The 17258-nt window shown below is 41.4% G+C and overlaps 2 protein-coding genes across 4 annotated transcripts in view; one reads left to right on the plus strand and one right to left on the minus strand.

Annotated features, from left to right (window-relative positions):
- Positions 1-1101: 1101 nt before the first annotated feature.
- LOC309977106 (tigger transposable element-derived protein 1) lies at positions 1102-2685 on the minus strand (the record flags this gene model as incomplete). The annotated part of the gene is made up of 1 exon (XM_082863034.1): positions 1102-2685. One exon carries the CDS (start codon positions 2683-2685, stop codon positions 1102-1104), a length of 1584 nt encoding a protein of 527 aa, XP_082719160.1.
- Positions 2686-3270: 585 nt separating this feature from the next.
- The window catches only part of CFDP1 (craniofacial development protein 1), a 135812-nt gene continuing 121824 nt past the window's right edge, over positions 3271-17258 (plus strand). For 2 of the 3 annotated variants that reach the window (XM_082863225.1, XM_082863226.1), the window contains exons 1-4: positions 3286-3469; positions 11317-11434; positions 13158-13377; positions 13696-13823. In XM_082863225.1, the coding sequence (XP_082719351.1) occupies positions 3406-3469; positions 11317-11434; positions 13158-13377; positions 13696-13823 (530 nt within the window). In that variant the 5' untranslated portion in view covers positions 3286-3405. Of the gene's footprint in view, positions 3470-11316; positions 11435-13157; positions 13378-13695; positions 13824-17258 lie in introns of all 3 variants that reach the window. The other variant, XM_082863227.1, reaches the window with a different exon arrangement.

Consider the following 17258-nt stretch of genomic DNA (forward strand, 5'->3'; position numbering starts at 1 on the left):
ATCTTCCAAAATTGACTGTGGTGACGGTTGCGCACATCTGTGAATATACTAAAATGATTGAACTATGCACTTTAAATGAGTAAATTTTGTGGTGTGGGAACTATGTTGCAATCAGGCTGTTTTAAAAAGCTTGTTGGCATAAAGCCACCATAATGTCCTTTTAATCACAGATGTGTTTCATCTATTCCTTGATTTAGATAACACTAGACTGGGTGACACAGACCCTAGTCCAGAGTATCAACAGGGAGCAATTATCAGCTGAAAAAACCCAAACCTGAACAAATAGGATGTTAGTCAATGATATCTCATTTGCATCTGATTACTGCCTCTCAGAGTTGGATTATAATTAAAATTTTTTAATCTGACCAAATGACAAGGATTATATATGGTTGTATTTCCATATGGATTAACTTGACTTGAAGGAAGGACTGGTGTGGATGATATCTGAATTCTAGAATAGAGCTGATCCTTGTCGTTTGCAGTACTTACAACTGTAAGGTCACCGTGCACACTCAATTAGCAGAAATACAGGGCTGAGTTCCTGTGGGTCTCTGGTTGTACCATTTTCGTCAACTGATCAGTACATAACCTTGCTTTATGTGTGTTTCTGTTCAAAGACACTGAATTTAATATCTCTTTCTTACAAATAATGATACGCAGTGTTTATAATGAAACAATTATTTCAATGACAGCATGTTTGTGTAATGTACAAAACAGATTGTACTACTTTAACTTTCCCCCTCAGTCATACACACACACACACACACTACACATATGGTACTCATGTACAGTAAATGCATACAGTACTGTAAACACATACTATATAGTGTGCAGTAATGCAAATAAAGTCCTGAAAAAATGAAAGATGAAGCGTTTAAAGTTTTATAAAAACGTTAACTAAAATCTTACTGTTGATAGAGCTGCAGGCTGCATGACGGCACAGTGCACAGTGTGGTTAAACCTCTCGACCTTGGCTTGCCCCACAAAAAGCAAGGGAGAGGTTGGTGGAACTCATTCTGCAGAAGAGGAAGAGGGTGGCAGGTTGACATCCATCAGTTCAACCTCAGAGGTTTGGCTCTCACCACTTGTTGATGGAGTCGGCTATTTTCCCTCCCAAACTGGCTCCAAAAATTGGGTCAACCCCGTCTGCCTGGCTTTTTGCCTCAAATCTTTAAGCATCTCGGCATAGGGGGCAAATGCACAGGAGGCTAAGCGCTTAAATTTGAGGCTGCGATCAAGCATAGGGTCACACTCTTCCATGTCACTGAAAATTGTTTCCAAGGCAGAGTTCCATTCTGATATTTTGGCCGCTGTAAGAGGGACAATTCCTGGACTCTTAGGCTGACTTTCATCACCATCTTCATCATCAGTGACTCCAACGCCTTGTTTTGCCATCTCGTCCAAGTCTTCGTTGGTGGGTTCTACTGCCTTCTCTGCCAAAATTTCCTCCACGTCTTCTTCTGTCATGTCATCAAAGCCTTCTCCACTTATTTGCCATGCGATATGCATTATGTTTTTGACACTGTTCTTTATACTTTCTGTAACACCTTCAAAGCCTTCAAAATTTTCTACGCAGTCCGGCCAAACATTTTTCCAACAATTATTGATAGTAGCCTGCTTGATGTTGTCCCATGCTGTGCCAACATAATCAATAACGTTGCGTATAGTGACTGACTTCCAATAGTCCATCATGGTAGTTTCCTTGTTGGCTTTGAGAGCCTCAAAAGCCTTGCTATAAAGCTCCCTAGTATAGTGCGCCTTGAAGGCTTTTATTATGCCCTGATCCAGGGGTTGGATGAGAGACGTAGTATTCGGGGGCATGAAAAGAACTTCTACGTTGGGGTGGGCATTTTTGAGTTCTTCACAGCAATGGACTGGGGCATTATCCAAAATTAACAAAATCTTGAAGGCAAGGTTTCTGCCCTGGAGATAGTATTCAACTTCTGGTATGAAGCAGCTGTGGAACCAATCAGAAGTCATCCATGCTTTTTTGTTCCACCTCCAATGGACCGGCATATGATTCACGCTTTTCCCTTTAAGTGCTTGTGAACTTGGAGCTCTGTACACCATTAGGGGTTTGCACTTAAAGTCGCCCTTGGCATTGGCGCACAAAAGCAGGGTTGCATAATCCTGGAATGATTTAAAGCTAGGGGCTTTGGAGGCCATTTGCGTTATATAGGTTCTTTTGCCAACGTCTTTGTAAAATAGGCCAGTCTCATCAGCGTTGAAAACCTGCTCTTCCACGTACCCCTTTTCCTGAATAACACTTAGCAGGTATTTTTTAAATTCTTCCGCAGCCTCCTGATCTGCAGAACTTGCCTCACCTGCAAGCTTAACATTACTCACACCATATCGCCTTTTGAAACGTGCAAGCCAGCCAGCGCTGGCCGAGAAGGGTTTCACGTTTTTCTGACCCTGGGTGACGTGACCGTAAATTTCTTTGGCTTTCAGCCTCACAACAATGCTGTCCACCACACCTTTTTTATCGGTTGTCATCTCATGAATCCACAAATTGAGCCGCTTTTCCATCTTTTCCATAGCTTCCTCACGCACTATAGATGTCACTTTAGCACTTTCCGGAGCAGCCTCACGTACAGATCGGCGAATTTCCTTTTCCTTTTTCTTGATGTACCGGATTGTTGACTCATTAACGTTGAACTCACGGCCAACAGCACTACAACTCATGCCTGAACGAAGCTTATCTAACACACGTATTTTCTCCATAAGGCACATCACAGCCTTCTTGCGCTTAGGAACACTAGGCAGCACCGCAGCACTACGCTCAGGGGTCATTTTAAACAGCGAAATCACCAACAAAAAGCGCAAAAAATGCAAAAAAACGCGGCACTAAGCAGATTGCGAAGAGGACACTTATTTAGAGTACGAGAGCCGAAGCAAGATAGCGGATCATCTGCCTCCAACGTCGGTACAAGTCACCACCGGTTGACTCAAAACTTTCACTCTCTGCGCATGTCCGCGAATAACCCCAGAAAGCATCGCGAATATTGATTTCTGGGGTGACAGTAAATTTTAACAAGTAAGCGAATACAAAAATACCAACCTGTGAATAACGAAGGTCACCTGTATTCCCGTGGACAAAACAAATTTCGTTTAAGCATATTTACTAAATCAAAGCGTCTGGTAGCATTGGGGACTACAAGTTCCAGCATGCACCGCTTCAGCACGGAGCCCGTGTTCCGCCAACTGCCACAGCAGCGTCAAGCCCGGGGCTTTGGCCCGGAAGTGTCGCATTTGGATCACGTAGCACTCTTTGCGCCTGTGCACAAGCTGCGGGGGCCGCCCGAGCTACCGCCGCACCTGCAGCAGCTCTATCTATGGTCTCTCCCTAGAGCTTTGCCGTTGGGGGTAGCTGCTGCGGCTGTATTCGCCCCGCGCGGCAGCGACATGGAGGAATTCGATTCCGAAGACTTCTCCACCTCGGAGGAGGACGAAGACTACGTGCCATCTGGTGAGCGATTCCACCTGAGGCGAGGGGCGGTTTGCCCCGCCCCGCGCCTCACGTGAGGCGCGCTTTGCCCGGCGTTCGTGGGCCCGGTGGCTCAGTGGCCGCGTGGCGCGGGTCTCAAGCGTCCCTGCCCCGCGCCCTCGCCCGCCTGCTTGCACCGTGCGGGCCCCGTGGCCCAGGAAGTGTGCACGGGGACGTCTCGCGCAGCTGCTCCTTACGGCCTGGCTTCGGCGGCCACCGCCGCCTCTCGGAGCGCGGGAACCGGCACGTGAACTCCGCTCTGCCTCTGGTGAAGCTGGCGGTGGTCGGTCATCGCGTACCCTTACCAGCCCTGAAATCTTCTGAAAGGCAGTCTTATCGCCAGGCCTTCCGTCCCCAGAGAATTGCTAGCTAGCATCACGTTCCAGATAGGTCTCTTCACTTGCTGTTCTCAAAAGGGATCTGGTTGTTAAAAAGTTCACATAATTATGCCCTTTGCCTCTTTGCAACGTCTATACCCATTGCTCTCTGATCAGACTTTGGATTTTTTGTTTTTGTATAGGCTTCTAAAACCGAACCGGGTCAAAGTAAATGTCACCCAAACCTACCCCTTCCGCCCTCCTGCACCTTCCGCAGGCTTCCCCATCTCATTAGAAGTATCTGCCCGTACAGTAGTTCAGGTTAAAAACAAAACAAAACCTTGGGAGTTGTCCTTATTCTCACTGTTTTGGTCTAACCAATCATTAAGTTCTGTTTGCGTCTGCGTAGAAGGTTAATTTCTGATCAGTTCCTCACCAATCTTGCGCTTACTGAACTACCATTAACACCAAGACTCGCCATAGCTTCCCAGTTGGTTTCCTGGGTTCCATTCGCGTCCACCAACGTTGGTCTTCGGTATCGGCCAGTGTGATCTTTTGAAAACTAGTTTTCATTTTAATCAGAGTTATGCATGCGCCTGTTTCAAAATAGTCAAATATTTTTGGAAGGCTTATTTTTGAAACAACCGTTTCCATCACCCCTCATACCTGTCAATCCTCCCAAGAAGAAACTGCTTTCTTTCTTTTTTTTTTTTTTTTAATTTATTTATTTTTGGCTGTGTTCCGTCTTCGATTCTGTGCGAGGGCTTTCTCTGGTTGCGGCAAGCGGGGGCCACTCTTCATCGCGATGCGCGGGCCTCTCACTATCGCGGCCTCTCTTGTTGCGGAGCACAGGCTCCAGACGTGCAGGCTCAGTAGTTGTGGCTCACGGGCCTAGTTGCTCCGCAGCACGTGGGATCTTCCCAGACCAGGGCTCGAACCCGTGTCCCCTGCATTGGCAGGCAGATTCTCAACCACTGCGCCACCAAGGAAGCCCATGAAACTGCTTTCTACGTTTAAAATTTGGTACTTCCATTGTCTGTTGACTTAACCCATCCATGTTAGGTGTTATTTTAACACCCTCTTTAGTCTCACCGTTTCACCTTCAGACCCTCCCCAACTCCCCAGCCTGCCAATGTTCCTATGTGAAATTTGGGTTAGACTGGTATTGTTTCCTTTTTTTGTAATTACTTTGTGGACATCTTGTTCAGGCCTGACCATGTGGTATATACAGTTAGTTATTGCTTTTCCTGCACTAGTTTTCTCTGGAGTTAATAATTGCCATTTTGTTGTTGTTGCTTAGTCTATGTACTTACTACTGATTTGATCCGGAACTTTCAAAATTGTCTGAATCATCTCCCAAGATATTTAGATTCATTAGATAATCTTTCACTTTTTGAAGTCCATCTTTGCCGTCTGACCTGCTCCAATTTGTCTTGGTTTTACCACTTTGAAACCTAAGATTTTCCATCATCACCACCACTCTGGATGTTCCTTTTACCTCCATTTTCTCTTGGATTCCCTGTTCCTTGGGTCCCATGATGTCTTCTTTCTTGGTGTGTTTCACCAAAATGATAATAAATCCTCAAGTAACTTCTTGAGGAAAGATGCATTTTTTTAGAAACATTTTTTTTTGAGACCTCGACTATCTAAAAATAGTGAAATATTGACCCTCAGGCATGATTACTAATTTGGTATAGAATTCTGTGTTCTGTAATAGTAATTCTGCATTCTATAATAATAATTTTCTATCTGAATTTTAAAGATATTCCTCCATTATTTTCTAAGTTTCCAGTGTTTTTATTAAAAAGTCTCTTGTCGGTAATTTTTCCTCATTTATATAAAATTTGTCTCTGGAAGTTGATAGAATCGTCTCTTTGTTTCTGATATTTTCTGGTATTTCACAGTGATATACTGTACCTTGGTATGAGTCTGTTTTCATCCATTCTGCTGGGCCTTCTGGAACTTTTTTTTTTTTTTTTGGCTGCGTTGGGTCTTTGTTGCCTCGCGGGTGCTACTCTTTGTTGCGGAGCACAGGCCCTAGAGCACGCAGGCTTCAGTAGTTGCGGCATATGGGCTCAATAGTTGTGGCTTGAGGGCTCTAGAGCGCAGGCTCAGTAGTTGTGGCACCCCGGCTTAGTTGCTCCGCGGCATGTGGGATCTTCCGAGGCCAGGGATCGCACCTGTGTCCCCTGCGTTGGCAGGCAGATTCTCAACCACTGCGCCACCAGGGAAGTCACTTCTGGAACTTTTTAAATTTGGGGGGGACAGTTTTCTCCATTTTATTTTTTTGGAATCATCATTATTTATGTGTTGAATCTTATGTTAGACCTTATGGACTGGTTCTATTTTCCTGTATTTTTTTTTGATAAACTTTAAAAATTTTTTTATTTATTTATGTATGTATGAAGTATGTATTTATTTAGATGCGCCGGGTCTTAGCTACAGCACATGGGATCTTCGTCTCTGGGTGTGGGATCTTTTAGTTGTGGCACGTGGAATCTTTCAGTTGCAGCATGCGGAGTCTTTAGTTGCGGCATGTGTGATTTAGTTCCCTGACCAGGGATCGAACCCAGGCCCCCTCCATTGGGAGTGGGGAGTCTTAGCCACTGGACCACCAGGGAAGTCCCTTCCTCTATTTTTATTCTCTATTTTCTAACCCTTTGATTTCTTTTTCACTTTATGGGAATATTTCAGTATTTTACCATCCAACTCTTCTGTTGAGTTTTTTTTGTCTTTACATATTTTTCCCAGAGTTTTATGGCTTTTATTAACACAAGTGCAGTGTGTACACGAGCTGTCTGTTCATTTTCTTTGCTGTGCAGCCTGGCATTGGGATTGGTGACTCAGATGGCCAGGTGGGCGGCTCTTTCCACAGTGACTTTGGGGTTCTTGGAGGAGATACTGGGAGTAGTCTCAGCACCGTAGGATTTGTTGCCCATCAGCAGCACTTCAAGCTCTTTGACCTAGTGGACCAGGAACTTCCAGAAGCCACTGGGCAGCATGTGCTTTGTTTTCTTGTATCAGTGTTGAATCTGGCCCTTGGATGTTTTTAATTTTGAATAACTTTTTTGTTTTTTCACAAATTTTAAATAGCATCATGTTCTTGTTTCATGTGTGCAGTATCTTATTGCTCTGTGGATATTATTAATGCTTTAAGGCCTCTTCCCTTCTCAGCTGGCCCACACTCTGTGGAGCGTGTTTCTCCCATGACTGCTCTCACTTTCCAAGACGACGCCATGCCCTGGGACCGCTCTTGCCTTTAGAGACGGTCCGCATTCTTCCTATGGAATGTGTATCTCTCTAAATAAATCCACTTCTTACCTATCAAATAATAATAATAATAATGCTTTAAATTTTTTTACTTTTAACTTATGCATGGTAAAATTCATTCTTCATTATACTGTTCTATGAATTTTTGACAAATGCTTAGAGTTATGTAACTGCCGCTAAAGTTAACAGTTCCAAGGCCACCTTTACCCTCCCCTCCCCCCCAAATTAGATCATATTGTCTGTGTATAGAAACAGTTTTATTTCCTCTTTTCCAATAGGCATACCTTTTATTTCTTTTGCTTGCCTTATTGTACTTAGTATAGACTTCCAATGTAATATTGAATAGGACTGGTGAGAGTGGATATCCTTTCCTTGTTCCCAGTCTTAAGGAGAAAGCATCACTGTTTCACCATTTGGTGTAATGTTAGCTATAGGTTTTTCATAGATGCCTTTTGTGTGTGTTTTAAGCACTTTACATTGTCTAACTCATTACTAACTCAATCACATAACATTATCAAGTATGTGCTGTTGTGCTCTCCATTTCACACATGAAGAAACTGAGGAACCCAAAGTCACTCAGCTAGATAGTAGCTGGGCTGGGATTTGAATCCTGGCAGTCTGCATATACTGCCCCTAATGTGTTTTACTAGGTTAAAGAAATTCCCTCTATTCTTAATCTGCTGAGAGGTGAATTTTGTCAAATGCTTTTTCTCCATCTGTTGATTGTGTGGTTTTTCTTCTTTTATCTGTTAATGTGATGAATTACAGTGATTGATTTAAAATTTTTGAACAGCCTTTTATTTCTGGAATAAAACTTACTTGGTCCTGATGTATTATTCTTCTTCTACATTACTGAATTTTGTTGAGGAGTTTTGCATCTGTTTATGAGGGATGTTGGTCTGTAGTTTTCTTGTAATTTCCTTGCCTGGCTTTGGTATCAAATAATGCTAGCCTGATAGAATGAGGAAACAATCTCTTTCCGCTAAGGTGATTTTTATTCACCCTGTACATTTGTGTTGGGCATTATTATATTAGACACTTTCTCAGATTTTTTTGGTGATTCTTAGTTGTCTGACTCATATTTAAATTAAGCATGGGGGACTGAAAAGGTGATGGAAGCTCTGAGTCTTTGGAGTTTCAATTAAAGAAAGATTTGTTCATTTTGTGCTTTTTTTGTCTATAGGGTTGTTACTCTGTTTCTTACTCTTAGAGTAACTGCATGATTTTTGTGGTTGTTTGTGTAATTTAAAATTTGCTTTTTTCTTATCAGTGAGATTGAGCATCTTTTTTCATGTTTAAGATCCAGAGCCATATGCATCTCTTTGTCTGAACTGTTTACAACATTCACCCATTTTTATGAAGAAAAATAGCTATATATTATTACAAAAGCAGTGCATGAACTTTGTAGAAAATTAGAAAATGCAGGCAATTAAACATAAAAAATCAGAATCATTCCATTCCTACCACCCAGAGATTATCAGTTTTGGTCCCTTAGTGAAACCCACTCTGATCTTTTTTCTATACCCGAGTGTAGTTATTTGTATTTTTCCCCAACCAGAAATCATAGTTTTTTCATGTTACTTTGTAACCTGCTCTTTTCAGTGAACATTCTGTCCCTGTCCATTTCAGTAAACTTTCAGCTCATCTAATATACAAACCATATTCAAGTTTTCCTTGTTGACTCAAAAATGGCTTTAGCTTTTTTGTTTAAATCACCGTTGAGTTCAGGACTACATGTATCATCCAGTTGTTCTATCCCTTAAATCTGTTTAAATCTAGCACACTCCTGTTTCTGTGACTTAGATTGGCTTAGGAGATCAGGCTGTATGTCCTGCAGAATGTCTCACCTTCTGATTTTGTTTGGTTGCTCCCTCATGGTATTAGGTTGTTCCTTCGTCCCTTGAATTTTCATTAAATTGGAAGTTAGATCTAAATGCTTGGTGGATTCAAATGAAATAATTTTAGCTAAAATAAATTATAGATGACTTGAGTGTTTCATAATGCATAACATCAGAAAACACAAAATACCTGGTTAATTCCCATGGTTGTGACTTCTGGATCAGAATGATGAGAGTTTGGTCCTTCTATTGTGTAATTATTTTTTCTCTTAGAATTGGAAAGTATCCTGTGTGGCAGTATACTTAATCGTTAAAACTTAAATTGTTTTTTAACATTACTTGATAATCCTTGCCTAAATTACTACTATCATTAGAGTGTGAGAGTGATGGTTTTCTAATTTTGTGGTTCTTCTACATTTATTGGTTGATGTTCTTCTGAAAGTGTAGCTCTTCCTCATCAGTGGGGCAGGATAAATGTTTAATTCATTTCCCTTAATTTCCAATTTTCAAAATAGGGAGTATTCTTAATAGTAACCTAAAATGGTGCAAATAATTTTTTAAATTAATTAATTAATTTATTTTTGGCTGTGTTGGGTCTTCGTTGCTGCGCATGGGCTTTCTCTAGTTGCGTCCAGCGGGGGCTATTCTTCACTGACGTGTGCAGGCTTCTCATTGTGGTGGCTTCTCTTGTTGAGGAGCACGGGCTCTAGGCGCACGGGCTTCAGTAGTTGTGGCACATGGGCTCAGTAGTTGTGGCTCGTGGGCTGTAGAGCGCAGGCTCAGTAGTTGTGGTGCGCGGGCTTAGTTGCTCCGCGGCATGTGGGATCTTCCTGGTCCAGGGCTCGAACCCGTGTTCCCTGCATTGGCAGGCGGATTCTTAACCACTGTGCCACCAAGGAAGCCCTGGTACAAATAATTTTTTCTGTCTTTTAAAAAAATATATCATAAAGGTGTCACAGTTTTTTATTGATTCAGTGTGTTTCAGTCTAACAGTTACTCATTTTAATGGTCAGGTCATCACTTTTGGCCACTAAAAGTTCTTTCAAGCTGGATCTTATATCCTTTTAACGTGACCCATTATTCTTAAATAACTACCTTGCTTTCTGGCACAGCAAAATGTCCCCATTTCACCTTGTGCTTTCCTTCCCTCAGACCTGAAATTAGCTGGCCTTTTCAGGGAGCCATTTTTGTTTTGAGTCATATCAAAGAATACAATCTGAACTTTAAAGAAATGCTCGTTGCTACTAGAGTGGCATTGCTTCTATGCCATTTAAGTGAACAGAGCTAGAAAATATTTATCTTAAAAAGAGTTAAGAGTTCTGAATTTTAAGTTCAGTTTTAACATTCGTTTTCACTTAATTTCTTAATTTCTTTGGTTTTATAATTGTGTGTCATTTCTTACTCTGAAGTTCTGGATTCCTAACAAGATTCATATAACTACTTAACTTTCTTTTATCTATAATAAAAGGAACAGTTTCAAAATACCAACACCAATGTTAATACTAGGAATAGAACTTTTTTGGTCTTTAGAATGCATCTTGCTAAGGATGAACAGTCAAAATACTGTTTCTAAAGTTCTTGGAGGGGCTTCCCTGGTGGCGCAGTGGTTGAGAATCTGCCTGCCAATGCAGGGGACACGGGTTCAATCCCTGGTCTGGGAAGATCCCACATGCCACAGAGCAACCAAGCCCATGTGCCACAACTACTGAGCCTGTGCTCTAGAGCCTGTGAGCCACAACTACTGAGCCTGCAAGCTGCAACTACTGAAGCCTGCATGGCTAGAGCCCGTGCTCTGCAACAAGAGAAGCCACCGCGATGAGAAGCCTGAGCACCGCAACGAAGCGTAGCCCCCGCTCACTGCAACTAGAGAAAGCCTGCACATAGCAACGAAGACCCAACACAGCCTAAAATAAATAAATTAAATAAATAAATTCATTAAAAATAAATAAATAAATAGTCCTTGGAGTAAATCCTTTCTTTGTGGCTTGTGTTATCAGTTTGGTTATGTTTGTTTATTTAAACTTTGCTCAGTTTAAGGGATTTTTAGAATTCTGCGGAGCAATAAACACTGAGAACTCTTGCTTCTGCTGCCCCTGCTTACCCCACTGTCTTCTGCCTTGACCCTTACAGATAGCAATTTTCATGAGTTTTCATGGTGTGTGGAGCAAAGCAGAAATTGCAAGCATTAAATATAAGTGGGGTGCGTTAAGGAGGGAAATATGGACTGCCCTGGAGGCCTAGAATAGGGGAACTTAGCCTGGTCTTCAGGAATAGGGAAGACGTCCCTCAGGAAATGATATTTTAGTCTGGAAAGTACTACATTTTTTTCTTAATGAAAATGTCTCATCTTGATGTGAAAACCTTTATTCCTGTCTGTCTGACCAACCCTGTTATGTGATTTCAGGTGGAGAGTATAGTGAAGATGATGTAAATGAATTAGTGAAGGAAGATGAAGTGGATGGTGAAGAGCAGACACAGAAAACCAAAGAGAGAAAAAGAAAGTCTCAGAGCATTCCGGCCAGGTGATGCTGCCCTCAAGGCCCTTAGAAGTCAGGGGCTGTTGTCATAACCTTCCAGATTGCTGGGATTGGTCTCATGATAGATTTCTTACTGCCATGGTTTCTAACCTTTTTCTCATTGAGGGAAATATTTGGTGACATTTTAGGATTAAATTCTTATTCTCTGGCAAGCTTTAAAATTTTTTGAGCTTTAATTTTAAAAAGTTAATAGGTAATATGTGCACCTGGTTTAAAATTGAAAACCCGGGAATTCCCTGGCAGTCCAGGGGTTAGAACTCTGCCTTTCCATATGCCAGGGCCTGGGTTCAATCCCTGGTCAGGGAACTAAGATACCACAAGCTGCCTGGTTCGGCCAAAAGAAAAGAAAAAAGCAATTGCTACAAAAAATATGTACCCCATCTCTAGCCCTTGTTGCTTTGTCTCAGAAGAATTATGTTACCAGAGATAATTCTGTGTATGTACGATCATGTATATATGTATTTCCTAGTTTTTCTTTTTTTGGCCATGAGGCTCGCGGGATCTTACTTCCCTGACCAGGGATCGAACCCACGCCCCCTGCAGTGGAAGCATGGGAAGTCCTAACAACTGGACCGCCAGGGAATTCCCTACTCTTAAAAAAAAAAAAATGAATAGTAGCATACTCTGCATATCATTTCTCACTTTCCTTATTTCACATCTTGGAGATGATACTATGGCAGTATATTTAGCTATACCTTTTTCTTTTCAGCATAGTGTTACGTTACTGGACAGACCTTACTTTATTTAAACATTCCTTTATTGAGAGACCTTTAGATTGTCCTCATCCTTACTACATCAAATAAGACTGCAGTGAATATTCTTCTTATGTGTCTTTGTACACATGTATATTTGTAAATTAGATCTGTAGGAGTAGAATTGTTTGACCCAGTGTTATATGTAGTAAGAAAAAAAAAATTTATAGGTATAGACAAATTACCTTCTATAAGCCTGGTACTGAATTGCACTCCCACCAAAAATTATGAAAATTCTGACAAGTTATTTAACTCAAAAAGGGAGTCTTTCAATACAAGTCTTTTATTCTCTTTGATTGATGTTTCTGTCTTCCTGGACATTGAAGCAAAAATCAGATTGTAGAAAGAGAATTTTGAGAATTAGGTGATTCACTTGAAGTCAGAATAGTCTTAAGAAGCAGTTTACTCTTTTAAGTCTTGGACCCAGTTCTTTTATCCTTGACTTTTGTATATTCCAGCTTTCATGTCTTCAGAAGGTGGGAAGAAACATGGATTCCCCACTCCCCACCCCCTCAGAACTCTGGGAAGAAACAGTGCAAATAAATCTGAGGCTCTCTTCAATCTCTGTTCCCCACGTGGAGTGACTTTTAAAAAGTCAAAAATACCAGGAATATGTATGTTATTAGAACCCTCTTTCTGAACAGATTGATTCTGTGAGGTGATTTTGGGTATTTTCTTGGTGAAAACATCTGGTCCTAACTTAGAAGTAGAACACTGTATTTTGATTCTAAATGCTGTGGGAAAATCCTAACTGTAAGAGCTCAGTTCTTTTTTTCTTCCACAAAATCTCAGCTTACCTCTCCCACTTCCCCTATCAGGCGTGTTAACCAGTAGTCCCCAGATTTAAAAGTTTTCGGATATTTGCAACATTATGTTTGGAATTCAGGAAGGGATAACTGAAATTATTTTGCCTGTTTGTCTTGTCTTTCCTTTTCCTTGTGACTGTTGGTGATTAGGAAGAGAAAACAAGGTGGCCTCTCATTAGAAGAAGAGGACGAGGAGGATGCCAATGAGGAATCTGGAGGAAGTAGTAGTGAGGAGGAAGATGGAGCTGCAGAGCCAGAAAAAGGCATTGAGTCAGAGGATGCAAAGAAAAAGAAGGAAGATGAACTATGGGCCAGCTTCCTCAATGACGTAGGACCAAAATCAAAAGTGCCTCTGCGTACACAAGTTAAAGTAAGTTAATAGATGAATGGGATGAATGCTTTGCCAGAAATGCCGGAAGTTCCCCAGATAGATTTTTTAAATTTGGAAACTGAGATTTGAGGCTTACAACAGAAATCAGACTAGATGCCTTTTAATAGTAACTCTACTAAGTGAAAAGCAAAGCATTCCCTATGGTAGGAAACACAAGCCTTTCTAATTAAATAAAATTTCAATAAGCATTTAACTGTTTAGAGATGAAATATTTAAGGATAGCTGGAAACAACATGTTTGGATGGATCTTTTAGTTTTCATCCTTATATGAAACTGATTACACTTCTTTTTTCATAGAGAAGAGAGGAGGCTGAAGAGACAAGTTCAAGTAAATTGTTGGTCAAAGCAGAAGAGCTAGAGAAACCTAAAGAAACAGAAAAAGTTAAAATTACCAAGGTGTTTGATTTTGCTGGTGAAGAAGTCAGGTAAGATGACATTCACAAACTTCAAAACTAGTACTTTTAAAAAGGAGCATCTTTCTAAATGGTGTTAGACCTCTGTCTTCATTCCACCCCATCTTAATATTGTGGAAGATTTATATTTGAACTCAAGGAAAATAGTGGTTCCATTGATGATCAGGGAATATGGAAAGGTCCTGTTACATATGGTAATGTAGTTGGGGGCACTATGAAGTGGTTGGCTGAACAGAAACAAGAAAATGTAAGAGTTAAGTATTTGGTTTCACTTACTCATGCCTTGCTTTGTGACTGGCTATTTCTCCCTTTATTACTTCCCTTAACTTTGATGTATAAGCCCCAGTGAAACCTTTGAAATCAGGTGAGAATTGAAAGTACCTGGAGAGAAGTTTGATTCTGATATTATTTCCTCATCTTAATATTATTTTTTTAATTGATTCATAGGTTTGTTACTAGTTTAGAAAAACATTATAGGCTTAATACTCTTGGCCGTTCTAGATGAGAGCCACATGACCGGAATTTCTTTTTCCCCATTTATTTAAAATTTTAATATGAAAACAGCAGATCTGTAATTTAGAGCTGGACAAGAACAGATGAAGTGCCTGCCAATCAATTTTATAGATGGTCACATTTATTTTCCTTGACAGTAATTAATTAGACTTGTTTACTCTCTGTAAATATAATTTCCCCTAAAGTTGATACTCTTAAAAATAATTTCCAGTTTCCAACAATTATTTCATCTAGTGAAAATATATCTAAGAAAAAAGTTTGGCATTATTTGTTTGTTTGTTTTTAACATTTATTTATTTATTATTATTATTTTTTACCTCTTTATTGGAGTATAATTGCTTTACAATGGTGTGTTAGTTTCTGCTTTATAACAAAGTGAATCAGTTATACATATACATATGTTCCCATATCTCTTCCCTCTTGTGTCTCCCTCCCTCCCACCCTCCCTATCCCACCCCTCCAGGCGGTCACAAAGCACCAAGCTGATCTCCCTGTGCTATTTATTTATTTATTTGGCTGTGCTGGGTTTTAGTTGCGGCATGCGGGATATTCATTGCAGCGTGCGGGATCTTTGGTTGCAGTGTGTGGGAACTTCAGTTGCGGCATGTGGGTTCTAGTTCCCTGTCCAGGGATCGAACCTGGGCCCCCTGCACTGGGAGCACGGAGTCTTAACTGCTGGATCACTAGGGAAGTCCCGGCATTATTAGTTTTATAAATGATGTGAAGCAGACTTTTTATTATTGTTATTATTTGTTGTTGTTGGTGGTGGTGGTGGCTTTTTTTATTTTTCTTTTTTTATTGGAGTAGAGTTGATTTACAGTGTTGTGTTACTTTCTGCTCTACAGCACAGTGAATTGGTTATAGATACACATATTTCCACTCTTTTAGTCTTTTACTATTACTTTTTAATCTCCCCCAATTTTTTTTTTTCTGAAAAATTTTACACTTATAAAAATGTTGTGGGCTTCCCTGGTGGCGCAGTGGTTGAGAGTCTGCCTGCCGATGCAGGGGACATGGGTTCGTGCGCCGGTCTGGGAGGATCCCGCATGCCGCGGAGCGGCTGGCCCCGTGGGCCATGGCTGTTGGGCCTGCGCGTCCGGAGCCTGTGCTCCGCAATGGGAGAGGCCGCAGCAGTGACAGGCCCGCGTACCACAAAAAAAAAAAAAAAAAAATGTTGCAAGAATACGGCTTCCCTGGTGGCGCAGTGGTTGAGAGTCGGCCTGCTGATGCAGGGGACACGGGTTCATGCCCCAGTCCGGGAGGATCCCACGTGCCGCGGAGCGGCTGGGCCCGTGAGCCATGGCCGCTGTGCCTGCGCGTCCGGAGCCTGTGCTCCACAACAGGAGAGGCCACAGCAGTGAGAGCCCCGCATACCGCCAAAAAAAAAAATGTTGCAAGATTAGTATTACACTGAACACCCATATACCTATCATACTGATTCACCACTTGTAAATGTTTTGCCCCTCTCTCCACCATCTGTTTCCATATTTCTCTCTTTTTGTTTTGGCTGAACCATTTGAGAATTGTAGACATCATGACACTTCACTTTTTTTTGGGTTCGTGGGCCTCTCACTGCTGTGGCCTCTCTCGCTGCGGAGCACAGGCTTCAGACGTGCAGGCCCAGCGGCCGTGGCCCACGGGCCCAGCCGCTCGGCGGCATGCTGGATCCTCCCGGACCGGGACACGAACCCGTGTCCACTAATTCGGCAGGCGGACTCTCAACCACTTTGCCACCAGGGAAGCCCGACACTTCACTCTTAAATACTTCATAACTGTTTCCTAAGAACAAGGATCTTCTCCTTTGTGACACAATATAACTCTCATATTCGGTCGATTACGCATTAATGCAGATTGTTATCTAAATTCTCTGTAGTGAAGGACCCTGATTTTAAATTTTCAACCTGTTGCAGACCAATACTTTTGTAAAACACAATAAATAGGAATTATTAGAAAAGTAAATTAAGAAGAGATACAAAATACAAGCGCAAACTTAAAAAAAATATTTAGGCTGTGGCGGCTCATGGGATCTTTGTTGTGGCATGCTGGCTCTTAGTTGTGGCATTCGGACTTCTTAGTTGGCAGTATGCATGTGGGATCTAGTTCCCTGACCAGGGATTGAACCCAGGACCCCTGCATTGGGAGTGTGAAGTCTTACCCACTGGACCACCAGGGAAGTCCCCAAGCTCAAATTTTTAACAATAAGATTTAACAGACAGATGTAAAATTACATTTCAGTAAGTACAGTCAAAATGAGCACAAAATAAGAAAAGGAAAAGAATTACATAACTATCCTTTTCTGGGGAGGGGGCAGCAGGCACACCCTGCGACTTGCATGATCTTAATTCCCCAACCAGGGATTGAACCTGAGCCCCGGCACTGAAAGTGCCGAGTCCTAACCACTGGACTGCCAGGGAATTCCCTATAACTATACATGTTGATCATTGAAAGTGTGAGTGTTAAGTGATTAATAAAAGGAATCACCTTTTAATTCTATAATTGAAGCAAAAAACTACAAGTATCAATTCCCAGTACTTAACATCTAGACACATACTTTGAATAAGTGCTGTTTATATTAATTTTTAAAGTTTTTAATGGGTCAAAATAGCTTATATCTTTCTTGTTAATTAATCTAAGTGGGATTGGTGACAGCCCTACTCCTGGAGGATGATGTATATGTAAATTATTTCTGTGTTGGTGCTCTTCCTCTTCTTTTTAATTTTTAAAAAAATAATATCATAAACCCATCTCAAAGGGCTGTTTTTTTACCTCTTTTATTTATTTATTTAAATTTATTTGTTTATTTATTTATTGGCTGCATTGGGTCTTCGTTGCTGTGTGTGGGCTTTCTCTAGTTGCAGCAAGTGGGGGCTACTCTTCGTTGCAGCGCGCGGGCTTCTCATTACGGTGGCTTCTCTTGTTGCGGAGCACGGGCTC

This window comes from Leucopleurus acutus, assembly GCF_964270905.1.
Source record: "Leucopleurus acutus genome assembly, chromosome: 20".
Taxonomy (NCBI): domain Eukaryota; kingdom Metazoa; phylum Chordata; class Mammalia; order Artiodactyla; family Delphinidae; genus Leucopleurus; species Leucopleurus acutus.